At 40.8% G+C, this 22403-nt stretch overlaps 1 protein-coding gene across 1 annotated transcript in view; it reads left to right on the top strand.

Annotated features, from left to right (window-relative positions):
• gpr179 (G protein-coupled receptor 179) overlaps window positions 1-22403 on the top strand; it is a gene marked incomplete at both ends in the record, with an annotated part of 31215 nt that overhangs the window by 937 nt on the left and 7875 nt on the right. Inside the window, 6 exons of the mRNA XM_083981810.1 lie at window positions 619-1133; window positions 2887-2995; window positions 10250-10346; window positions 12397-12632; window positions 15867-15935; window positions 22268-22377. Coding sequence (XP_083837936.1) covers window positions 619-1133; window positions 2887-2995; window positions 10250-10346; window positions 12397-12632; window positions 15867-15935; window positions 22268-22377 — 1136 coding nt within the window. The remainder of the gene's footprint in view (window positions 1-618; window positions 1134-2886; window positions 2996-10249; window positions 10347-12396; window positions 12633-15866; window positions 15936-22267; window positions 22378-22403) is intronic.

The raw sequence follows: 22403 nt of genomic DNA, 5'->3' as shown, positions 1-22403 counted from the left end.
ACACGTCTGTAACAACATAGGAAAAGTTGGCAAGTTGCTCAAAACAGCGATATCGCAGCCACAGGGACCTGCCGTGTAGAGAAAAATAAATAAAACGGACAGCGAGTGAGTGTTACGACTTCCTGTATGTGGCCCTTCAAATTAAAAGCCCTTCAACCTTTCACATGGTTCAGTCACATTGACTTAATTTTGACAAGCCACGCCTCCAAATGTTGAAATTTAGGTCGACTAATGACTTTTTGGTCGATAATGCTTGGTCGACTATTTGGGGGCAGCCCTAGTACAAACGTGAACAAAGTTTGTTGTCCTTTTTTTTCCTAATGAGAATCGATAAAGAACCGAATCGTTAAGCAGAATCGAAAATGGAATTGGAATCGTAAAAATCTTATCAATCAATCAATATCAATCAATACAACTTTATTGTCCCTGCAGGGAAATTTGTCATGGACAGTCATGTGCCGCAAGTAACTGCATTACATAAGTACACAAAACAGATAAAAAACCAAGTACATTTGACACAGTTCTCACATACACACAACTCTCTCCCATTCACACAGATACATATAAATATGGTAGATAAAAATCATATGAATTATCAATTCCCATCCCTACTTCCAGGCCAGCGACCTGCGGGAGAGCACGGTGCAGGAGGACATGGAGTGGTACCACGCGCTGGTCCGCGCCCTGCTAGAGGCCGACCTGCTCATCCAGCGGGCCTTGCTCACCTTCGACGCCGACCCCGTCGCCACGGCGCCGCAGCTGGTTCTTTGCGCCAGCCGCAGCCCATCGTCGGCCAAGGTGCAGACCATCGTCCTCCAGGACTTGTCCAAGGCCTGGGAGAGCCTGCACCCGCCGGCCCCGGCCCCCGACGACAGCTGGTTCAGCAGCTTTAAATTCCCCCAGTCCAACCAGCCTATGGCGACTCTGTCCAAGCGGGTGCTGCTCAACGACCTCAGCACCTTGGACACGCCCAAGTGGCGGCAGGGCGACAGCTACGTGACCAATCGCAGCGGCGTGCGCTGGGCCGGCGCCCCCTTCCTGGACTGTACGGACGGACGCTTCGTTCCGGCCTGGATGCTCACGCTGTCCACGTCGTTCTACGGCCTCAAGCCCGACCTGACACCTGAGTTCAGGTTAGGGTTCACACACACACACACACACATACTGTCTCATGCTGATGATGTCACTTGTTTTACACGGGAGCGTACCTATGTTCCCCTATAGGGGAATATAGGACCCTCTTTTTGAAAATGTTCCCCGTTTTTACCAAAAAAGGTCCTATGTTCGCCGGTCGCAGTACATACTGGGGAGCATGTTCCCTGCTGTTGCTGGTCGATGGACTCTCTCTCTATCTATCTGGCCTGTCTAGCCTCTACCTGGTCTTTTTACTAAACTTAACCAACTCCTTTCTTCATTGCCTAAACCCAACCAAATGGACAATAACACTTCTCACTCAAAGTCACAACTCAACTTCTCACTCAAAAATAGGCAAAAATATGCCAATTCACTCACAACTCCACTTCCAGGTATGGGACCAAAAATTGCATGTTCCCCGGGTCCTTTGGGGGAAAAGTGGGGAACATAGGACCCTTTTTTAGAAAAAGGGTTCTATGTTCCCATGTCCCATACAAAGTGGGGAACATTGGACCCGGGGAACATAGGGATGATCCCGTTTTACACAGGTGCATTGTTGTGATTGGTGGCTCCAAGAACATGATCATCTGACCGTAGTGTCGTCACCATCAGTTGTTGCTCTAAAAGCCTGTGAGACATCTTCTAAAACCTCCTCCATGTTCACAGTTTATTTATAAATCTAGTTGTTGCATTAATTGTATAAATATTCTCCCACAGTCTTTCTTCTTGCAGTCATTTATAAATCTGTTCTCGAGCTTTAAATCTAGCGGGAAGAGAAGGAGGCTGAAATCATTGATACAGACCAGTTTGCTTGGGAGCCAAGAAGCTCATCGCCATAGTCTGGACCATCCACTGTTGTCCAGTGTGTCCATTATGTTAACAGAATAATCATGAGGGCCTGATCCATCACATGTTGAAGATGTTATTGTAGAAGCAGACGGAGTTCATGTTTGTTTTGTGCTCTTTGCTAAAGTTGGAGACGTTTCTTTTGGATTTCTAATTCTGATTTTAAACACTTGTCTTTAGATCCATCAGAACAACTTCCTCTTGACTGTGACAATAGAGCTCACCTGTCTTGTCTGTGTCTCCCTGGGATTTTTAGAATAAAATGCAGCCTGACTTTAAATAAGAAATCAGTTAGAGAAGCATGTGGCTAATTTATTTTATAATTAACGTTCACGTCTTAATGAGCCACACGCTGCTCTCGATCCACAATTAATTAGTGAATATTTCTCCAGCTAATTTCAAAGGAGATCAATGTTTGGATTGATTAGAGAGTTTCCTCATTAGCGGAGCTCAGCTGTTACTTACTCTTCAGATCTCCTTTAAAACGGACCTGATGTCTTAATTTGCTTCAGGAGGCACTTTAACCTCAAATCCATGTCACATAAACACCACATGGTCTAAAATAAGACCTCTTTTTTCTACAGTGTACCTGAAAACCACAGAAGCTTTGAAGCAGTTCTTTGTATTTCACATGTCTGTGTCCTTCTGTGTCGGCCCATGTGACCTTTCCTGCAGCACTCTGCAGAATCGTTTGATAGGCATTTAGGATAAAAGGTGTTTTGAATCAACAGTTGGATAAAATCTGACATTTGGAAAGGAATCCACTTAAAGGCCACACAGAGGAAATGAGGAGCTGCAGGAGAAAAACAGATCATTGTAATGAGTCTGATGGTATTTGGAGACACGCTTTTGTTTGTTTACACCCTCACCCGTCTCTTTTGTGTCTTCGTCTTCTTTCTGCGTCAGAGGTGTGATCCGTGTGGACGTCAACATCCAGGACATCGACTTGGACCAGTGTGCAACAGGAGACAACTGGTTCGCCGATACGCACCAGTGCAATCGCACCAGCATGGAGGTAAACGCAACGATACAAGGACCTGGGAGGGAAAATGCATATTGCTTGATTTTGTTTACTCTTGAATTCTGTTCAGTGAGCACCACATTGCTGATTCACAGAGGAAATAACACTTGATAACAGAAGTCACCTTGTTCAGTACCTGGTTTCTGACTTTTGACACAGGTAGTCGTGGATATCTCAAAACATTTCAACAGATTTCTGTGACATTTAGTAGTTTTGGTGCAGATAGAGCCAATTGAATGAGCAGCACATAGTCATTTAGACAGCTTTAGACAGCTCTTTCAGATGGAGATCAGATCAGTGATGGATCAGTGATGGAGATGGTTGGTTTGTTCATTACTTTGGTTCACACTGGAATTTCTCAACAGCTATTGGATGGATTACCATTAAACACTGCAGCAGATGGTTCATCTGGTCATGAATCCTGCTGGTCTTGGTGATCCTTGGACCTTTTATCACCAGCAGGTCAAAGTTTTCACTTAGTCAGTCAAATGGATGGATTGATGTTTCATTGCCCTTAATATTTGGTCACGGTGAAGGTAAGAGACTCTGAAAGGTCTCAACAAATTATTAAATAAACAGCATGTGTCATAAATATTCACTGAGAGATCATTTGTAGTCACTTTTGCTGTTGACTGTCCTCTTTGCAAGAAGCAAAAACTATGACCTTTTCATATATGCATAGGGTGTGAGTATTACCTTTACAAATCTGTCTAATCTTGAATGAAATCAGGAATGCGTCATGCATCTTGAATGCAAAACCGAAGTCACAGCAAGGCAGGTTTGTAAATTTGTACCAGGTGGTAACTAGCTAGGTTGTCTAGCATAATGGATTAATAATTACCTTAAAGTGAAGAGGGTCTGAAGTAGCCAGAATGGTTAGCAAAAGTAATCAATTAATAGTTTTTTTTATCTGATTACCATTTTACTAAAAGTGTGGTTCAGCATGCTACTGTAGCTAAACAGTAGATATTAGGTCATTCAAAGTAATAGACCAATAGATTGCTTAATGTGATTGATAAACAGTTGAAAGTAAATAGTTCAGCTAGCTAAACCAAGATTGGTAAAAGAATGGATTAATATTCGCTGAAAGTAGTAGGCCTAATTGATCAACTATTTAAAGAGGAACTATGCAAGTCCGGTCACTTTTCCACTGTTTTGCTAACCCTCGTCCTGGCCATGTGCATTTGTTTACAACAAAGCCATCGAGAAATCAATCCAGAGAGCGGTAGATAACATTATATATCATATACATTGCTACGACGTGTATATTTGTGTAGTTTAATCTGGCATAGACAAGAGATTATGGGTTACAGGGTGTTTGTGTGGGTGGTGCGCAGAGATGAGAGCTGGGACACCAGGGCGGCATCCCCGATCTTGCAAAGTTGTTTTTCAGGCAAGAGATGCAGTAAGTGACACGCACATTAAGCCATTTATTAAACCATACTCCAAAGCTGTTTAATTAAGGTAAAAATTTAGCATAGTTAAACTACAAATCCTGTATAGTTCCTCTTTAAATAGTTAATTTAAGGTAAAGGATGAAGGGATCAATATAAATAATGATTAAATCATTATCTGACTAAATGGATCAATAAATGTCTTAAAGTTATCAATTAACAGTTGAAATTGTTAGCTAACATTATGGTTCAGTAAACTAAACAATAAATTAATTGGTCATAATTAGCCTAAAGTGCCTGACAAACATTTGAAATGGGTAATTACGTTTTAAAAATGAATGGTTTAGTAAGATACCATAACAATAGAAAATGGTTAGCTTGAGCAAGGAATCAATATTTAGCTGAAAGAAGCTGAAAAAGAGAGGAAACTGTTAAGTAAGTAGCCTAAGTATCTTTCAGTAAGATAGCTAAACAACAGATAATAGGTTAACTAAAGTACAGGATCATAGTTACCCTAATACAGATGAAATAGCTAATAACTAAAAAAGAAGGCTCAGTAAGATAGCCAAACTAGAGAGATAAACAGGTGAGCTAAGTAGTGGATCAATAGTTTAAGATGAAAAGCTAATGGCCTACTGTATAACGGGGGGAAGAAGCTAAACGTTTGGATTGAATTGAAGTAGATGGAGAAAAGGTGATAACTGGTTCATGAATGGATGGATTAGGAGATTGTTGAAAAAGTTTTGTAAACAAATAGATAGGACAGATAAGTGGGTTTGTCGGTGCAGGACTACCCCTCTTTATCGCCCACCTGACCCAGTGGTCGGGAACCACTGGTCTAAGCTGAGGCAGTTACATCACACAAATACACTCTAAACTGTTGACGACCTCTTAAAATGCTTTAAACCCTTTTTTGTCTGTACTCATTATTCTGTTTTGCCTTTTTATCCTTTCACCCATTCCCACTTCCACTCTTCTGTCTGCTCGCCCATCCCCTCCACCACCACCACCACCACCACCACCAGTCTCTCTGCGTCAGTTTCCCTTTTCCCTGCCGGCCCGTCTGTCCAGACCCAATCCCCTACCTCTCATCTCAGCCGTCTATTTAAGGATGGCTGTGCTGGGTGGCGGGCTGCGGGATGATCTGATGGATTATGGCGATAATCCAGCCCGTTGACATACTTCCCCTTTATGCACCGCACTCACAGAGGTCTGAAACACGAGAGAAGAATGGGCCCAAAAATCCCCAAATCCACATGGCACCCTTTGTCCTGTCCTGTCCTACCTTGGCTTAGAGGATTCAAACCCTGTGGCTGAGCAGAGCAGTGTCACGGGTCACCCACTGTCTTCTGCTCTGGGTCAAGTGTCTTATTACCTTGTCATGTATCGTCCCATATGGTCCACTCATACTGTGTCTCTTCTTGTTCTGGTCCGTCCTCCCTTTTCTCAACTCACCATCTTGTCTTTCCTCACTTTGTCCTCTCCAGTCTTGTCTTATTTGACTTTGTCTGGTCTTGTTTTGTCTTTCTCTTCAATCTTGTCTTGTCATACCACCAGTCCATCGAATCTCCTGCCATTGTGTCGGTCCATTTTACTGTATGACATCTAAAGCGTTGCCCTGCAAACAATGGAACAATGACTTACTTACTTACTTAGGCCTTTGTGGAACAATTGGAGACAGGTAAAATCCAGGTGAACCCTCTCTTATGTAGGACTTGGGAAAGCATCAGAAATGTTTTGGTTCATTAATTGTCAAGTTGTTGACATTTTAAACAGAGAAACATGGCGATAAAGAGTAAATATTTGGTTGATGGTGAGTAAACCTTTGATAATGCTCCATATTCATGTGTTGCATATCAAAGGTTTTGCTGAGAGTTATTTCTAATATGGCACCAGATTTTCTCTGTAGGTTATTTTCCACTTGGAGAGACTCAGATTAGTTATTTATTAGCACTGACACAGTATCATCAACATACAGATCGTCTTTGAAGCATCAATGTTGTTTCTGACTGAAAGCACATGGACACACTGAAGTTTAAAACTTTGAACCAATCTGATGGGCAGCGAATGAATGCAGCATTATTTTACATTTCTACTGGTTTGATAAACTGGCTGTAGATCACTGAGGTCATTCTTAGTGTTTTTCAAGCTGAAAATCAATACATTCACCTAAATATAGAGAAATTTCTAATGTTAGTTTTGTCTGAACAACCAGGAACAATTTGACAAGAAACACACAGTAATTATGGCTGTCTAATTATTAAAGGGATACTTCACCCAAAATAGTTCACCTATTTTCTACTCACCGTCATGCCAAGGAAGGGTTTGGAGGACTTTCGGAGTCATCAAAACGCTTTAGGAGTTCCAGGGGGGGTCCGGCTGGGAAACGGATTTTCATATAATGGCGGCGGATAGAGTTGACTTTTGAATCGTCCAAAACACACACTATGAAACATCCAGATACCTCCATACTGCTCGTCCGTATGACCCAAGTGTCCTGAAGCCGCCACATGAATAAGTTGTTCGGAAAAAATGAATGTGATCTCTGTTTTTAGCCTTGTTGTAGCAGTAGCTCCCAGTGGCTCTGTTGATGTTTGTGCCCATGCGCGAGATGTTCGTTTGTCGTTGTAAACCATTGGATGTTTGATGTAAACATGGAAGAACATCTTGCAACAAATCTTGCGCATGTGCGCAAACATCAACAGATAATTTAAGATATTTGCCCATTAACAGACACTTCTTCTATTCTTAATTGCTCATTTTAGATATTTCTTTTTATAGTATTAAACTTTAATTTAGCAGTACAGTTACTTAAATAACAAATACATAATTTGTGATATCATGACACATTTGTGTATACAATAAGAAAAAGATAAGTCCGCACACCAACAAAAGCTCCAAAGCAATAATTTATTATCACCCAAAAGGGGAGTGACGTTTCGGGTAAGAAACCCTTCCTCCTACCCGAAAACGTCACTCCCCTTTTGGATGATAATAAATTATTGCTCTGGAGCTTTTGTTGGTGTGCGGACTTATCTTTTCCTTATCATTTACTTGTTTTGTCCGGCACCCAGCGTTTAGATTTAGGGATGTGCGTGCTTTTTCTATTTGTTCAATACATTTGTGTATAAATACATTAATTTCATCTAAATACAAAAAAAATATTGACATTTTATGGTTCATCAAAGTTGCAGTTTTTTTCATTTATTTCATGTTTGACATATAAAATAGTTCTACCTTTGTAGTTGTATCAATATTTTTCCTGTATTTAAAAAATACTGGAAAATAAATGGTAAAAATCTGGTTAGATTAATATTTTTTTTCTTTACCATGTACGGATAATGTTGATTCTAAGTGAAACGTTTGGTTCAGGCGATGTGTATTGGTACATTTGATCTATTGGAGGTTAATTTCCATGATGCGCTGATGTAAACAACGCTGTGTAGCTGTAAAGTGTGATGACCTGCAGTTTTAAAGTTAAAAATGACCGACGAGTGAATCCACTGATTTACAGCGACTGTTGAACTGAGATGTGACCGTGAAGAGAATTAAGTTGACGGCTGCGTATAATCCATATCACATTAATGTTCAGCTCGTGCCATTAGGTCTTTGAGCATCTGAGAAGGGGGTTGTGAGTCTGTATATATGTATGTGAGGCCAGAGAGAGAGAGAGAGAGTGTGTGTGTGTGTGTGTGTGTGTGTGTGTGTGTGTGTGTGTGTGTGTGTGTGTGTGTGTGTGTGTGTGTGTGTGTGTGTGTGTGTGTGTGTGTGTGTGTGTGTGTGTGTGTGTGTGTGTGTGTACACATGGGAACAGGATTTCTCTAGAAAAGGATAATACTCTCAGTTGAGGCATTATGTATCCATTTAGCTTTTAACTTAGATTAACACACAGAGCATCCACGTGTGTGTGTGTGTGTGTGTTTGTGGTGTGTGTTTGTGTGTTTGTATGTGTGTGTGTGTGTCCTGACTGACTAAATTGACGCCAGCATCAGCAGGAAATAGAGTGAGAGAGTAATGTGACCCCGTTTTTAACCTTTATTCATTCAGCTACTGTTGAGCAGCAGAAACCTGACACAGCTCCACCTCTGCTTTAAGTTTTCATTTATTCATTTGTGTTCATTTGAAAGACGTTTAACTTTAATTTTATATATAAGTGTGGATGGATTAGCCCCCATAGTTTAAAAGCTGCAGATCATTTTGTGTCCGTTTGTGTTATTTCATGTCCCCGTGTAGTCATTTTGTGTCGTTTTGTAGTTGTTTCGGCAGTTGTTGTCATTTTCTTATTGTCATCTTTTCTCTTTCTCTTTCACCCCCATTAATATTATCCTGTTATTTTGTTACGTTGCATTGCTGCAGTTTTTTGGTCTCTCTGTAGTTGTTTTGTGTCTCTTTGTGCTTATTATGTAGATCTTTACAGTTGTTTTGAATTTGAATGGGATTTTGTGTCTCTATGAAGTCATTCTGAATCATTATTTTGTCATTCGTTGTCTGTACATCGTTTTTTGTGTTCCATCATGGTTGTTTTTGTGTCTTTGTAGACGTGTTCTGTCTTTATTTTGTGTCTCTTTGCAGTCCCGTCCCATGTCTTTGTCGTGTTTAAGGTCATTTTGTGTCTCTCAGAAGTTGTTTCAATGACTTTCACTAAGTTTAACATCATGGAGACCCAGGTTCATGAACGCTGTGACCTCTTGTACCCGTCGGGCCTATTCAATGATCCATCTACATGTTGACACCACTGTGACTGCTGCAGGATGCATGTCAATGTAACTGCCACCATGTCTGTTCAATGTTAATGCAACATGTAAACCTACTTAATGCATCGCATCCATCTCTAATAATCCACGAGTTGATTAAACACAGTTCCATCCCATGATCAGAAAACAGTACAGGAAAGTGAACATGTGCAAAATGCAGTTTAATCAGCATATTGAACTGGGGGTCATGTGATAGATGTGAGGTTGGTAGTTCAATCCCATCTCTTCCCGCCCTTTGAACTCATACCTGTTTGTAGGAAAAAGCTTCTTCTTTATTAAATGAATAATGTCCTGTCACATGTTTGGTATTTTAAAGAGATAGTTCAACATTTTGGCAAATCGGCCCATTGCCATAATCCCTATAGTCATAGCAGTAGGTTCGTTACCTTTAATTGTCGGTGCAAGCTATTTTTAGAACGGCGGAGCAGAGCCGTGAGCTGCTCAGAGCTACGCTACGGAGGCTCATTATGGGATTTCTTGGTTTCCCTCATCAAACTCATCAAATACACAATCCAACAACTCCACAACGCTCTGGTGGACAAGTTGTGAGCTGCACATTCACCACGCTATGAGATAATAACACAACGTTACCACACAGAGTTGTTTTAGAGGGAAATTCATGCAAAACTGCTGATTTGCGTTGCCTTCAGGGACAGTTTTTCATCAAGCAGTCTCTGCATTTCCCTCTAAAACAACAACCAAGAAATCCCATGAGCCTCCGTAGCGTAGCTCTGAGCAGCTCACGGCTCTGCTCCGCCGTTCTAAAACTAGCTTGCACCGACAAATAAAGGTAACGAACCTACTGCTATGACTATAGGGATTATGGCAATGGGCCAATTTGCCAAAATGTTGAACTATTCCTTTGGCAGTGGGAGACGTTCAATGACCAGTGGTAGAAACCTTCTACTGAGACTGTGGCCATGTGTGTGACTGATGGATGTTAACACTTACCCAGTGGTTGATGATGAATGAGTTCACCTAGAGCATCGACCCTGAAAGAAGACAGAAAGACAAGGAGATTATATGTAGTGATAAAAATGTGTTTCTACTTGTTTGTATAGAATAAATAACGTGACCATGTCCGTGTGTCTCCTCTGCAGTGTGAGCCAATCCCAGGCCGGGGCTTCAGACTGGGGCAGTACTGCTGCCGCTGTAAAGTGGGCTACTACAACCCCGAGTTAGTGCCTGATGACACAGGTAAGAAGATCACTGTCCTCTGTCCACAGCAGGTGAACTAACCTGACTTTAGTGTTCATCTGAACAAGACCTGGATTCACAAAATTACATTTGTATAAGTTTTAATAGCTAATCAGGTTTTCCCTTTGGCTTGGTGGTGAGTGAAGTCAGGACATTGTGGGTTTCAGTTACTATTACCCTCTTTTAGCTCGTAGTTTTTGTACTGCAAAGCATGCATGTGTCTTAAGTTGAATTTTAAGGCCCTTGTTCACCAAGTGTCACTCCACAGGAAGCCACTTACACTTCAAGTCTTTAATGAACCCATTGTGATAAACAGCAGAAAAAGCATAAGCATAAAGAGGACAAAAACTATCCCAGATATCAATGCTAATGTTGCTACATGACTGGATGGGGGATCATCCCTATGTTCCCCGGGTCCTATGTTCCCCACTTTGTATGGGACCGGGGAACATAGGACCCTTTCTCTAAAAAAGGGTCCTTTGTTCCCCTCTGTGTCCGGACTGGGGAACTGCAATAACTATGTTCCCCGTTTTTCCCAAAAAGGACCCGGGGAACATGCAATTTTTGGTCTAAGACCTGGAAGTGGAGTTGTGAGTGACTTGGCATATTTTTGCCTATTTTTGAGTGAGAAGTTGAGTTGTGACTTTGAGTGAGAAGTGTAATTGTCCCATTGGTTGGGTTTAGGCAATGAAGAAAGGAGTTGGTTAAGTTTAGTAAAAAGACCAGGTAGAGGCTAGACAGGCCAGATAGATAGAGAGAGTCCAGATAAGTAGAGAGAGTCCATCGACCAACAACAGCAGGGAACATAGGACCCGGGGAACGTAAGTATGCTCCCACTGGATGGTAGCAAGGAAATATTGGCTAACACACTAACCCTGCAATGTGGTGGTATTGTAAGTTTATTTTGATGCATTAGAGGTAACAAAATGTGTTTATTTTACTTTCTATAATCCTCAATTGGAAACAATTTATTGTAGGTGCTCATCTGTTTCTCTACAGTTCACACCTCAGGTTCTAACTCTGAAGTTGAACAAAATGTGTAACAGAAAAAGACAAAATGCACAGTTCATTCACAATGTACGGAGCTGTTAAACGTTTGTAAATTGTTTGGTCCTTGACGTAATGGACGACCGGAAAAACGTCCAATACTAACAAACTGAAAGGGCCAGCACTGGTCAGTAAACTGATTCTCCTGCCCGGCCACATTCTGGGGCACAATCAAGGATTGATATCCGAAGCAAATTATTCTTGGTGATTATAGATTCGTAGAAAAAAAGGAGACTAGACGTGAGAGACGTGACTTTTACTCAGTTTCCCGCCAACGTAGCCGCTTCGTCCTACCTGAAAAGATGTGTAACACATCAGAAGGTCGAGGCTGCACAACCAGCTGCTGTCACAAGGACTTGATCCCTCACTGATTTCCCTTCATGTTAAAGGGATAGTTCACTCAAAATTGAAATTTGTCCATATAACGGTTGCAAATGGATACCAACTGTCTTCGTAAACAAACAAAAAGACACACCAAAAAACATCCAAATACCTCCATGCTGCTCGTATGTAATGGACATTACATATGAGCAGTATGGAGGTATTTGGATGTTTTTTGGTGTGTCTTTTTGTTACGATGACAGTTGGTATCCATTGACAACCGTCATATGGACATGCACTGCTACGCCGAGACCCCCTGTAACTCAGAGAAGCCACGGAGGACTCTGAAACTTCTCCCAGCCCTTAGTCCACATGAGGGGGAGGAGATAATGAGTGAAATTTTAATTTTTTGGGTGAACTATCGCTTTAACACTTGGGAATCAAACCCAAAGTATTTGCAGTAGTATAGAGCATGAGATGAGCTCCTGTCTTCCTGTGCTTGTTTTGAAGTGAAGACAGAATCCACCAGAGAAGCTTCATGACAGCACAGGTGTGTGTTTGATGTGTGAAGGCCTGGAGCTGTGAGTCACATGTATCTGAGCTCATGACTGTGTGTGTGTGTGTGTGGGCGCACTTCATGTTTGTGTGTGTATGTGTGTATGTATGTGTGTGTGTGATGCAGATGGCATCGACGGCGGCCCCGTGAACGCGAGTGATGGCGGCGGCGGCGGAACGTGTTACCCGAACATGCCCATCTGCCTCCCGTGCTGGCCGGGCTGCCGGAGCTGCCAGGACGGCGCCCCCTGCTGGGTGCAGGAGTACGGGCCGCTCCGGGCCGCCGTGCTGGCCGTCCAGGGGGTCTTCATGCTCCTCATCTTCGTCAGCATGCTGGCGGCATACCGCCACCGCCGAAACCGGGTGAGTCAGGTCCCTTCTGGGGCCACCGTATGGATCTTGGAGTCAAGATGGAGGCTTTCTTTGACCCATGATGCATTGTGGTGAAATGTACAATCCGGCCATTTGTCTTTGCAGAAACATCTTGTCGTCTTATGATGAAAGTCTTTTCTCAGTCAGAGTTACAGCAAGAAAAGCGTTGTTTGATTTTTCTTGGAACAACTTTCGTAAACTTGACTTTGGGACTTTCTTTGGTAACACTTTACTTGAATAGGTATTCATAAGACTGACAGCTGTCATAAACATCAATGTATACTTATGACAGCTGTTGTTAAGTGTCATTCGGTAAGTTATGTCACTTTTGATGCAAAGTTGACATTGTTTGAGATGTTTTTGTTCTGACAACTTGACATAAAGACAATTTAAACTGTCATAGCAGACCTGATTGCCAAACTTTAAAAATTATGTCAAGTTCTCATAACAAGGACATCTCAAACAATCTCAACTTTGCATCAAAAGTGACATAACTTACCGAATGACACTTAACGACAGCTGTCATAAGTATTCATTGATGTTTATGACAGCTGTTATGTCATGGTTATGACAGTTTTATGTCAATCTTATGAATACCTATTCAAGTAAAGTGTTACCTTTTCTTTACATGTTGGTTCAGTGTAAACAAACTGATTCAATCAAATAGTAGGGAGGTTAAGCGACTTTTGACTTCAAGTCATGATGCAGAGGTCCCCTTTGGCATGGAAGTACCTTAGGGTCATACAAATAAATCTATCCTAAGACACAAGTGAGATCACACTTTGTGTCTGAAATAACACGTTTTTTTTTTTTTAATGGCCGCCGACCATACTTGAGAGGCCCATATCTTTGCTTTTGTTGTAGCTTTAATGACAAATTTGGTGTCAATCTGTACATTTTCGGAGTCAAGGAATCCAATAAAATAGGTTTCAAGACTAAAAAACAATGATGTTCTCCTTACCATGACCATTTGATCTAAAATATGCATGTTTTGTAAATTAGGGGATCTGCCTGAGTTTATATGGGCATTCTAAATGGAATGTGTTTTTGGCAAGCATTTTTATCTTAGCTCCAACAGTCATGGTAAGGAGAACAACGTTGTTCTTTTAGTCTTGGAACCTATTTTATTGGATTCCTTGACCCCAAAAATGTACACCAAATTATTATAGCTACAACAGAAGCAAATAGTATAATAATAGTATGGTCAGCGGCCATTCAAATTTTTTTTGTTATTACGGATACACACTTGTGTCTTAGGATAGATTTATTTCTATGACCCTAAGGTACTTCCATACCTTTGCATCATGACTTGAAGTCAAAGGCCTATTTTTTGGGCTTAACCTCCCTACTCCCAAGTCATTTTATTAGTTCTGTAAAGAATGTAAAGCGAACTGAGTCAACGGAGCATGAGGAAACAAGGTTGAAAGTTGAATCAACGACCGTTAAGCATCGCTAATGCTAAACACAGATTTGCACCCTAACGGTTCAAACACTCGTTGGCTCTTCTCCTTCTCCTTCTTCTTCTTCAGAAGTGAACGCTGCCGACAGACGAAGCTGCTCAGTCACTTTGTTCAATTATGAATGTGCAGAGGAGCGGAGGCTGAATTAAACATCATGGTTGACTTTGGTCTCATCATTGTCATTCATTCACCTCATCACTTCAAGGTCTGATGTCCTTAATAACCACTGCGCCACTGTGCCGCCATAGCAGGTCTGGAAATTTAAGTCCAAGTTAATGAGTGAATCCCTGACTGAGGTTTAAAGTGTGAGGCATCATGTGTCGTCCTCTGGTCCCACTTCGGAAAATTAATTTATACACACTTGGTTTGAGTTTATTTTTGTGGTTGTCATCGCCTCTGACTCTAAACTGACGGTAGGTGAGTGTGTGAGCATCTTTGCATTTCAGCTCTGCAGGAAATGTGTCGCCATCTGAAAGGTCGTTTTCACACTGCAGCCATTTGTTCTGCTTTAAACGGACCAGAGTACAGGTGCAAACTAACAAACAAGCAAACTCTGGTCCGTCTGAAAACGTAGGTCTCGGTTCGCATGCAAGTAAAACCTTGGTGTGGTTCGTATGCAGTGTGAATGCTCACCAGACAAAACACAAGACCAAATGTAAGAAGTCTGGCAGTGCACAGTGCTTCATAGAGAAAAGAAGACAGAAACTCTGCCGCGAAAAACATGTCGTCGTTCGTATTTTACTCCGATGACGTTTTTCATTCATTTTTTCCATGGTAAAAGCGAATCGCTCTCGGCCTCCCTGTCTAACCTGATGGTCACGTTGAACAAACACAAACCCCCAAAACGGATGGTTACAGAGGTAACTGTGGTTCTATAAGGTGAAGAACTGAATATTAAACAGAACAGCAAACTTAACACGCTGCTCCATGTTTGTTTTTCGTGGGGTCGCTACTTTGTCCAATCAAGGAGCACCCATCATAACTGCAGGATGTTGTTCAGAAAGTCTGGTGTGGTCCAGTGTGAAAACGACTTAAGAATGAACAGTAGAGTTAATGGAAGAAGTGGACGTCTGTTTGAGTTTGGAGCTTCAATTGGAAACAGAGGCCACAGTGTCATTTAAAGGGATATTTCAACATTTTGGCAAATTCGCCTATTGCCATAACCCCTATAGTCTTAGGAGAAGGTTAATTACCTTCAATTGTCGGTTCAAGCTGTTTTGAGTTCGGCTGGGCAGACTTGAGCTCTGCACTGCCCTCCCTCATCAAACTCATCAAATACACAATCCAACAACTCCACAACGCTCTGGTGGACAAGTTGTGAGCTGCACATTCACCACGCTATGAGATAATAACACAACGTTACCACACAGAGTTGTTTTAGAGGGAAATACGTAGCCGGAACTACATTCCCGACACGGCTGCTCAGCAGAGTGTTACATAATTATACATTATTTCATAGCGTGGTGAATGTGTAGGTCACAACTTGTCCACAAGAGCGATTTGGAGTTGTAGGATTGTGTATTTAGTTTGATGAGGGAAACGTAGAAATCCCATTAGCCTCCGTTGCGTTAGCTGAGCAGCTCGTGCCTCTGCTCCGCCGATCTCAAAACAGCTTGCACCGACAATTAAAGGTAATGAACCTACTCTACCCTAAAACTAAAAGGCAAATTTGCCGAAATGTTGAAACATCCTAATTTAACCTTTAACCTCTAAACTGGTGCAACATCTACTCATTGCTGTTGTTTTGTCTCCTCCTCTTCCTCAGAGGATTCGGGCGTCCGGCCTGCTGCTGCTGGAGACGATCTTGTTCGGCTCTCTGCTCCTCTACTTCCCGGTGAGTGAGGGTTTGGCGTCAGATTAGAGCTCTTTACAGATCACTGCGCAGCACAGAGCCACGGATTATATCATAATGGACGATTTGTGGGAGGGTGAACGGGGTGAGGGCGTGTGTGTGTGTGTGTGTGTGTGTGTGTGTAAGTGGAAATGGGTTGGGCGTGTGCGGTGGACAGTTTTCATAACGTCTCTGTGCTCCGGTGATAGATTATCAATCAATCTTTAGATTCATTTACCAATTAAAGAGCCATTAACGGAAGTCAGCCGTGACTTTATATCCATCAGTGTGAAAGCGTCAGTCGATGGAGCTCGTTCCTGCTGACACCCGGTGATTCAGGGAGTGTGAGTGTGTGTGAGTGTGTGTGCAGAGCTCTCACACACACACACACACACACACACACACACACACACACACACACACACACTGTACTGCACATTATTAATCAATGGTTGAGTTTAATGTGATGTGTGGACATGTTAATGGGCTGCTCTGCTCCTCTTAACTGCACATTGGTTTTACTCAAGAAAAAAATATAAAAAAATAAATAAAAATTAAACTTTACCAAAAGTAAATATGATTATGAACAATCAGAATAATACATAATATATTCAAACATATAATTTTAGTGTTGCAGCTGCTAAATAGAGGTTGAATTCTAATCAAGCTTGAGTAGCTTGAATTGTCCAACCAAGGATAGTTTTATTTTATGATAATACATTATAACAGATACTTTATAATCAATAAATAATGAACCAAACTAGAAATTAAAGTTATCAAATGTAGAAAAAAACAGAAGTTTAGTGCGAGTACTGGTCATTAATAATTTATTTATTAATATACACAGCCATTCATTAAATCTTTCATATTAACTTCCTGCATACATTTTATTTTTCAGGATAAACTAAATAAAGACTTGTGTGTTTTTCTGTGTACATTTATAACGTTGGATGTCTGGATTTGATTTTCCCTCTCGCTGCCATCTTGGCAGGTGCACGAGGCAATCCACATTTATTCGCCTGAATTAGGATTTTATTTTGGGGGGGTTGGGGGTTGGGGGATTATGATTATGAAGGAAGCCCAGGTTCATCTGAGGTGGATGATTGTGATCAGCTGAGACACCCGTCACTCAAGCAAAGTGGGGATGTGCTGATCTAATCTGTGGTTATCGGTCCTGATACAGAGTTAATCAGTTCAATACCAGACAGGATCGATCAATATTAAAAAAAAATAACATAAATGCCATGAAAACAACATAATCATGAGCTCTGATGCGTCATATTGGTCTTATTCATGTTGCACACACACCTCACAGAGCCTTATAATGAGTTTCTCTTGTTTTTATGACTAGTTTTATCTGGTTCAGATAAGATGGTGTTTTGATTGGGGTTTTTTGGTGTTTTGATTGTTGCAAAAGCTGCAAAAGAACTGGTGGAGACCAAATATGGAGCTAAAAGAGCCTAGTGGCTTGTCTACCTGGCCCAATGGCCCTATGAGAGGCTACAGAGGCCCAGGAGTCCCACCCACGCATGCTCTAGACCCCCCCTCGTCCAATCACTAGTTTAATGATGAGGAGTCATGATGAGAGAGAGAGAGAGAGAGAGAGAGAGAGAGAGAGAGAGAGAGAGAGAGAGAGAGAAAAACAACACACCAGCGCACGAAAACGGAAAAGAAAAGATAAAAAAAAAAACGCAAAGGCAGCGCGGAAAAATGGAGGAAAGTAACAGAAAAAGAAAAGCTCTAGCAGCACAGACTGCTAAAAGTACAACAATTACGCAGATCAGGGGCCGCCTGGCCTGGCCAGGGCTAGAAGCACCGATGCTGCAGCTTCAGCAGCAGGTCCTTCACTGAGTCTGAAGGGAGTGAGGCTCCCATTACCAGTGCCCTTACGGTGCAGGAGGAGGCTGAAAAGATAAGTGTTGAGGAAAACTCTCCACCATGTGAAGGAGGTAGTGATACCGTGTTAAGCAGGTATGTGCTTTCCAGAATGGTGTGGATATAAAATACTGTAAATGGTCCAGAACGGTTGCTATGAACTTTACTTGACATAATAAATAGCTATAGCTAATAACATGATGGTGTGGTGTGTTACAGCTTGGAAAACAATAACTATATTCATATACTATCCTGATTAATTGATTAGTTGCTTTTATTAAAGTGCCCCCACTCAAATTTGGTCATGAAGGACATTGAGCTAACAACTTAACAAATATGTAGGCTCCATATTTTTTTCAGTCAGTGTTTATGGTTTATTGTCCTTTCAACAGTTTAACATTATACAGTTAAAATTAATAAAACACTGATTAACTGCTGTTACAGTAAAACATCATTCTGCATACATATTACTCATGATGCAGTACACAAATTACAAGTATTTCTTGTCATGCTTCATTGTCTATACATTATGTTGAGCTGTACTGTCTTTCTATGATAAAATTAGTGTTTGTCCATTTTTCAGATCATTGTACTATTGTTTTCCATACTTTAGCCAACTAGCCAAAGTTCTGATTGCAGACTCATTATGTGCATGTAATCTTGTCCAAACTTAACTTATTCCACACTATTCCTCTACTTTGTTGTATATTGTATATCGTTTAGTAGTGGTGTTATTAAGAGCTTGTGTGTTTGTATGCACATCAACGGTGCTAGTTTGCAAAATATCCGCGCGCAGATAGTGGGCCGGTCTGGACCAAAAAGTCCAGGGCCAAATTTTTGTCCCAGTCCACCCCTGCTACACAATAAAATCTTTAAATGCTTGAGTGCAGTAATGATAATGAAAATGGGACTGGGAATAAGGGACAATATGCTAGAATATAGTTCAATGATATTTAAATAATAGTGTCAAACAGTACAGACCTCAGTTGGTTTTGAGGGCTTTGCTTGGTTTCAATCCAAAGCTGAACTGTAGCCCACATACCTGACTGTAGATCCAAAGGCCAAAGTCCCAGATGAAAGGTCAAAGGTCACTCTCTCATCTCAGTGAGGGCCGGGTTGTGGTTGGTTCTCCTCCGTTTGATCTACAAACAGTCGTCTGCTGCAGGACGGCCTGTTTGGTGTCGACATGAAGGAAGGTCACGGTGTTAAAAAGCCTGATCAGTGGATTGTTTCTTATCAATACACTTAGGTACACAGTGATTTCATCAATAAAAGTAATTGGAAAGAAAGAGGAGTTTGAGCAAAGAAAAAGCCCATTTTCCCATGAGTCTGAGGTAAATTACCAGATCAGTCACTAACATTCAGGTTGTAGTAGATTTGTGTAAAGGTCTAAACATTTGCAGGTAAAAAACACTGAACCAAAGTGACCCAAAGGTTTTAAAATAATCAACATTTTGACTCAGATGAGATTAAAAAATGAGAGGAGAGGAATAATAAACCATCTCTCCCTGTGGAGGTTTTTTCCCCCTCTAATATGTAAAATACTGGCAGTTCAACAGGGCGGATTAACAGATATCGAACTGAGAAACAGATTCTAAAAATCTATTATTTTGGCACAAAGTGAGTTTAAGCCAGTTTAAACCACTCTTCTTCTGTCGTGCCCTGGTTTCCCATCATGCTGTTGTTTTCCTGCAGAGCTGATGAATATAAGAAAAAGACAAAACTACATCTTCTTATTAAATCCCTCTGATGAAAATCAGGAGTTAAACATCCATAACGTCTATACGACAGGCCTAAATAAACCTGAAAGAGAGCTAGCATTAGCACAACTGCTAACATTGTGTCGGCTACAGACAGAAGCTGAAAATGTAACAGTAAACTAACGATGCTTTATGCTATTCTAAAAGATGCTCACGAAAACTGCTCAAAAAGACTAACTAACTATGCTAACTGTCCTAAAACAATGCTAACCTCACTATCTGTTCTAATAGTTGCTAAATAACTATTCTGAAAAAATGCTTAGGTAGCCTACTAAATTAGGCGTTTAAAAAAAAATGCTAATGCTATCCTAATGATTCTGAAAAAATGCTAAGCCCACTAGATGCTAACAATACTTAGCATTTCAAAAAGATGGTAAATATAGTAACCGTTTTAAATGTACCTTTTAAATGTACACATGTACCTGTGTAGTACATGTGTATTATTATTATTAGAAGTGGGAGGCCATAGGCTACTGATAATTTATAACCCTCCTCTCTCTCCGTAGCTGTAGTTTGAACCAGTCAGATCACTCCTTCGTCTCCATCTGCGTCCTCTCTCTGGATGTTTGCTGCACATTGTCTGTGATTCTATATGAGTTTTGCTCTCTGCGGTTTTTATCCCTCATGATGAGTGGTTTGAACACAATGATGTAAATTTGCGTTCACATTTTAGGCTTTAGCTGATGCTCTTATCCAGAGTGACTGACACTGACCGACTGTCACAGCAGAATGAGCTTTAATTCCTGGATTACAGCCATCCACTCTACTGTTACACCCTGAGCAGAGACCGAGGTTCAACCTGTTGTTGACTCTCTGACGGATTCACAGTGTTCAGCTCAGACGTCCTGCCTGCTTTTAAACAGCAGTTACAGTCAATATACTGTCTGTTTCCATATATATTGTTGAGTACTTTCCCCATCTGGTCCCATCTAAAATGTGTTTTTAATGGTTCTACCATCAAATAGAAATATGCATTATATTAGCCTATAAACAGAGTCACCAATATCCAGCTTCACACAGTTGTTTTGGGAAACGTCTTTGTAATATGTTTCTTATTATTTTATTGTCTCTATAAATTTCAACAAGGTTTCTTTCCCAATTATAAACCTCATTAACGTCCATTATGTCAGCATATGTTTTCATATGGAGCAAGCCTAAGTATTATGGTGGTAAAATTAGTGATAAGAGCAGCACTGGCATTATTTGATTGATTGATTTATTCGTCCATTCCACAAAACATTAACATACACAAACAAGTCAAAATTTCATAATCAATATGGGCGAAAGGGCAAGGCAGAAGCAGCTTATTAATGCCTACCCCATTTACAAGAAGAAAAATTGCAATAACAAAACAAAATTTGTAGGAAAATTACACTAGAAGAGAGTAAGTAAGGTGAACAATATCAAAACGAAACAAACAGAACCTCCATTTGGTTATAATAATTTTCTTACTTTATGTTAGTGTTAAATATTTATTCAATACATTGATTTTAAACATTCTTTTAAATTGGGTAATAGTTGTACATGATTTTAATTCATTGTCAAGGCTATTCCATAATTTTACTCCAATAACAGAAATGCATTTGGCTTTAGAGTTTGTCCTTGCTTTTGGTTTGTTTAAAATGCAGGTCCCCCTGAGGTACTAGTGGCAGTAAAAAAAAAAGTAGGCTATTATTATCAGCAGAAGCTACAACTCTAGTATTACTACGTTGTTGCAGCAGTAGTTCCAGTACTAATAACAGCCTAACTAATAGCAATAGTATTAATTAGCAATGGAAGTAATGACTGTTTTCAGTATTGATTAACTTGCAATAGGAGTTGTCTGATTTGATTTGTTTGCTATAAAAATGTCATCAAATATATATATTTTAAAACCCATTTAAAGGGATAGTATCATTTTTTTAAAGTGTGGTTGTATGATCTACAAATAGCCCCTAAGTACTTTAATTGCAGTAGAAGACTCTCTGCACTCCTCCCGTTAGCAACGCCAGCCCATAATAGCCCTGCCCAGAGATTTACAACATACAGTGTTGTGAACAGACCCAAAGAAACGGCCTATTTTCACGGCCTGAAAGAGGTTTTACCTGAAAAAAAATACACAGTTCCATTGTTCGCTAAAATATAATTTTTTCCAGGAAAAACACAGTTTTTATTTGATCGGCGGGCGCTAACCCTGGGCGGAGGGATACGTGAGTTGGTTAGGTCCAAATAAAAACTGTGTTTTTCCTGCACTTTGAAGGGCTGGAAAAAATTATATTATAGTGAACAGTGGAACTGTGTATTTTTTTTCAGGTAAAACCTCTTTTAGGCCACGAAAATAGGCCGTTTCTTTGGGTCTGTTCACAACAATGTATGTTGTAAATCTCTGGGCAGGGCTATTATGGGCTGGCGTTGCTAACAGGAGGAGTGCAGAGAGTCTTCTACTGCAGTTAAAGTACTGAGGGGCTATTTGTAGATCATACAACCACACTTTAAAAAAATGCTACTATCCCTTTAAGGTTAAAATGTTCAATATATTTGTTCATGTGTTTCCCAACTCTAACCCTAATATTCAAAAAACAAACACTGTCCCAGTTGTGAGAGCTAATAAAGCTTCAGTAACAGTAATAGTTACTGTAGTAGTGATAGTTTCACAGCAGTGAAAGAACTACAGGTCATTTTTACTCATGCAGTACTTCCTACACTCTCTCTCTCCTGCAGGTCTTCATCATGTACTTCAAGCCGAGCACCTTCAGGTGTATCCTGCTGCGCTGGGTCCGCATGCTCGGCTTCTCCATCGTCTACGGCACCGTCACTCTGAAGATGTACAGGTGGGTTCACACCTCACCACCAAAGA

Source organism: Trachurus trachurus (genome assembly GCF_905171665.1).
Source record: "Trachurus trachurus genome assembly, chromosome: 1".
NCBI lineage: Eukaryota > Metazoa > Chordata > Actinopteri > Carangiformes > Carangidae > Trachurus > Trachurus trachurus.
The sequence above is the reverse complement of the archived record's forward strand: the minus strand, read 5'-3'. Positions and strand labels throughout refer to the sequence as shown.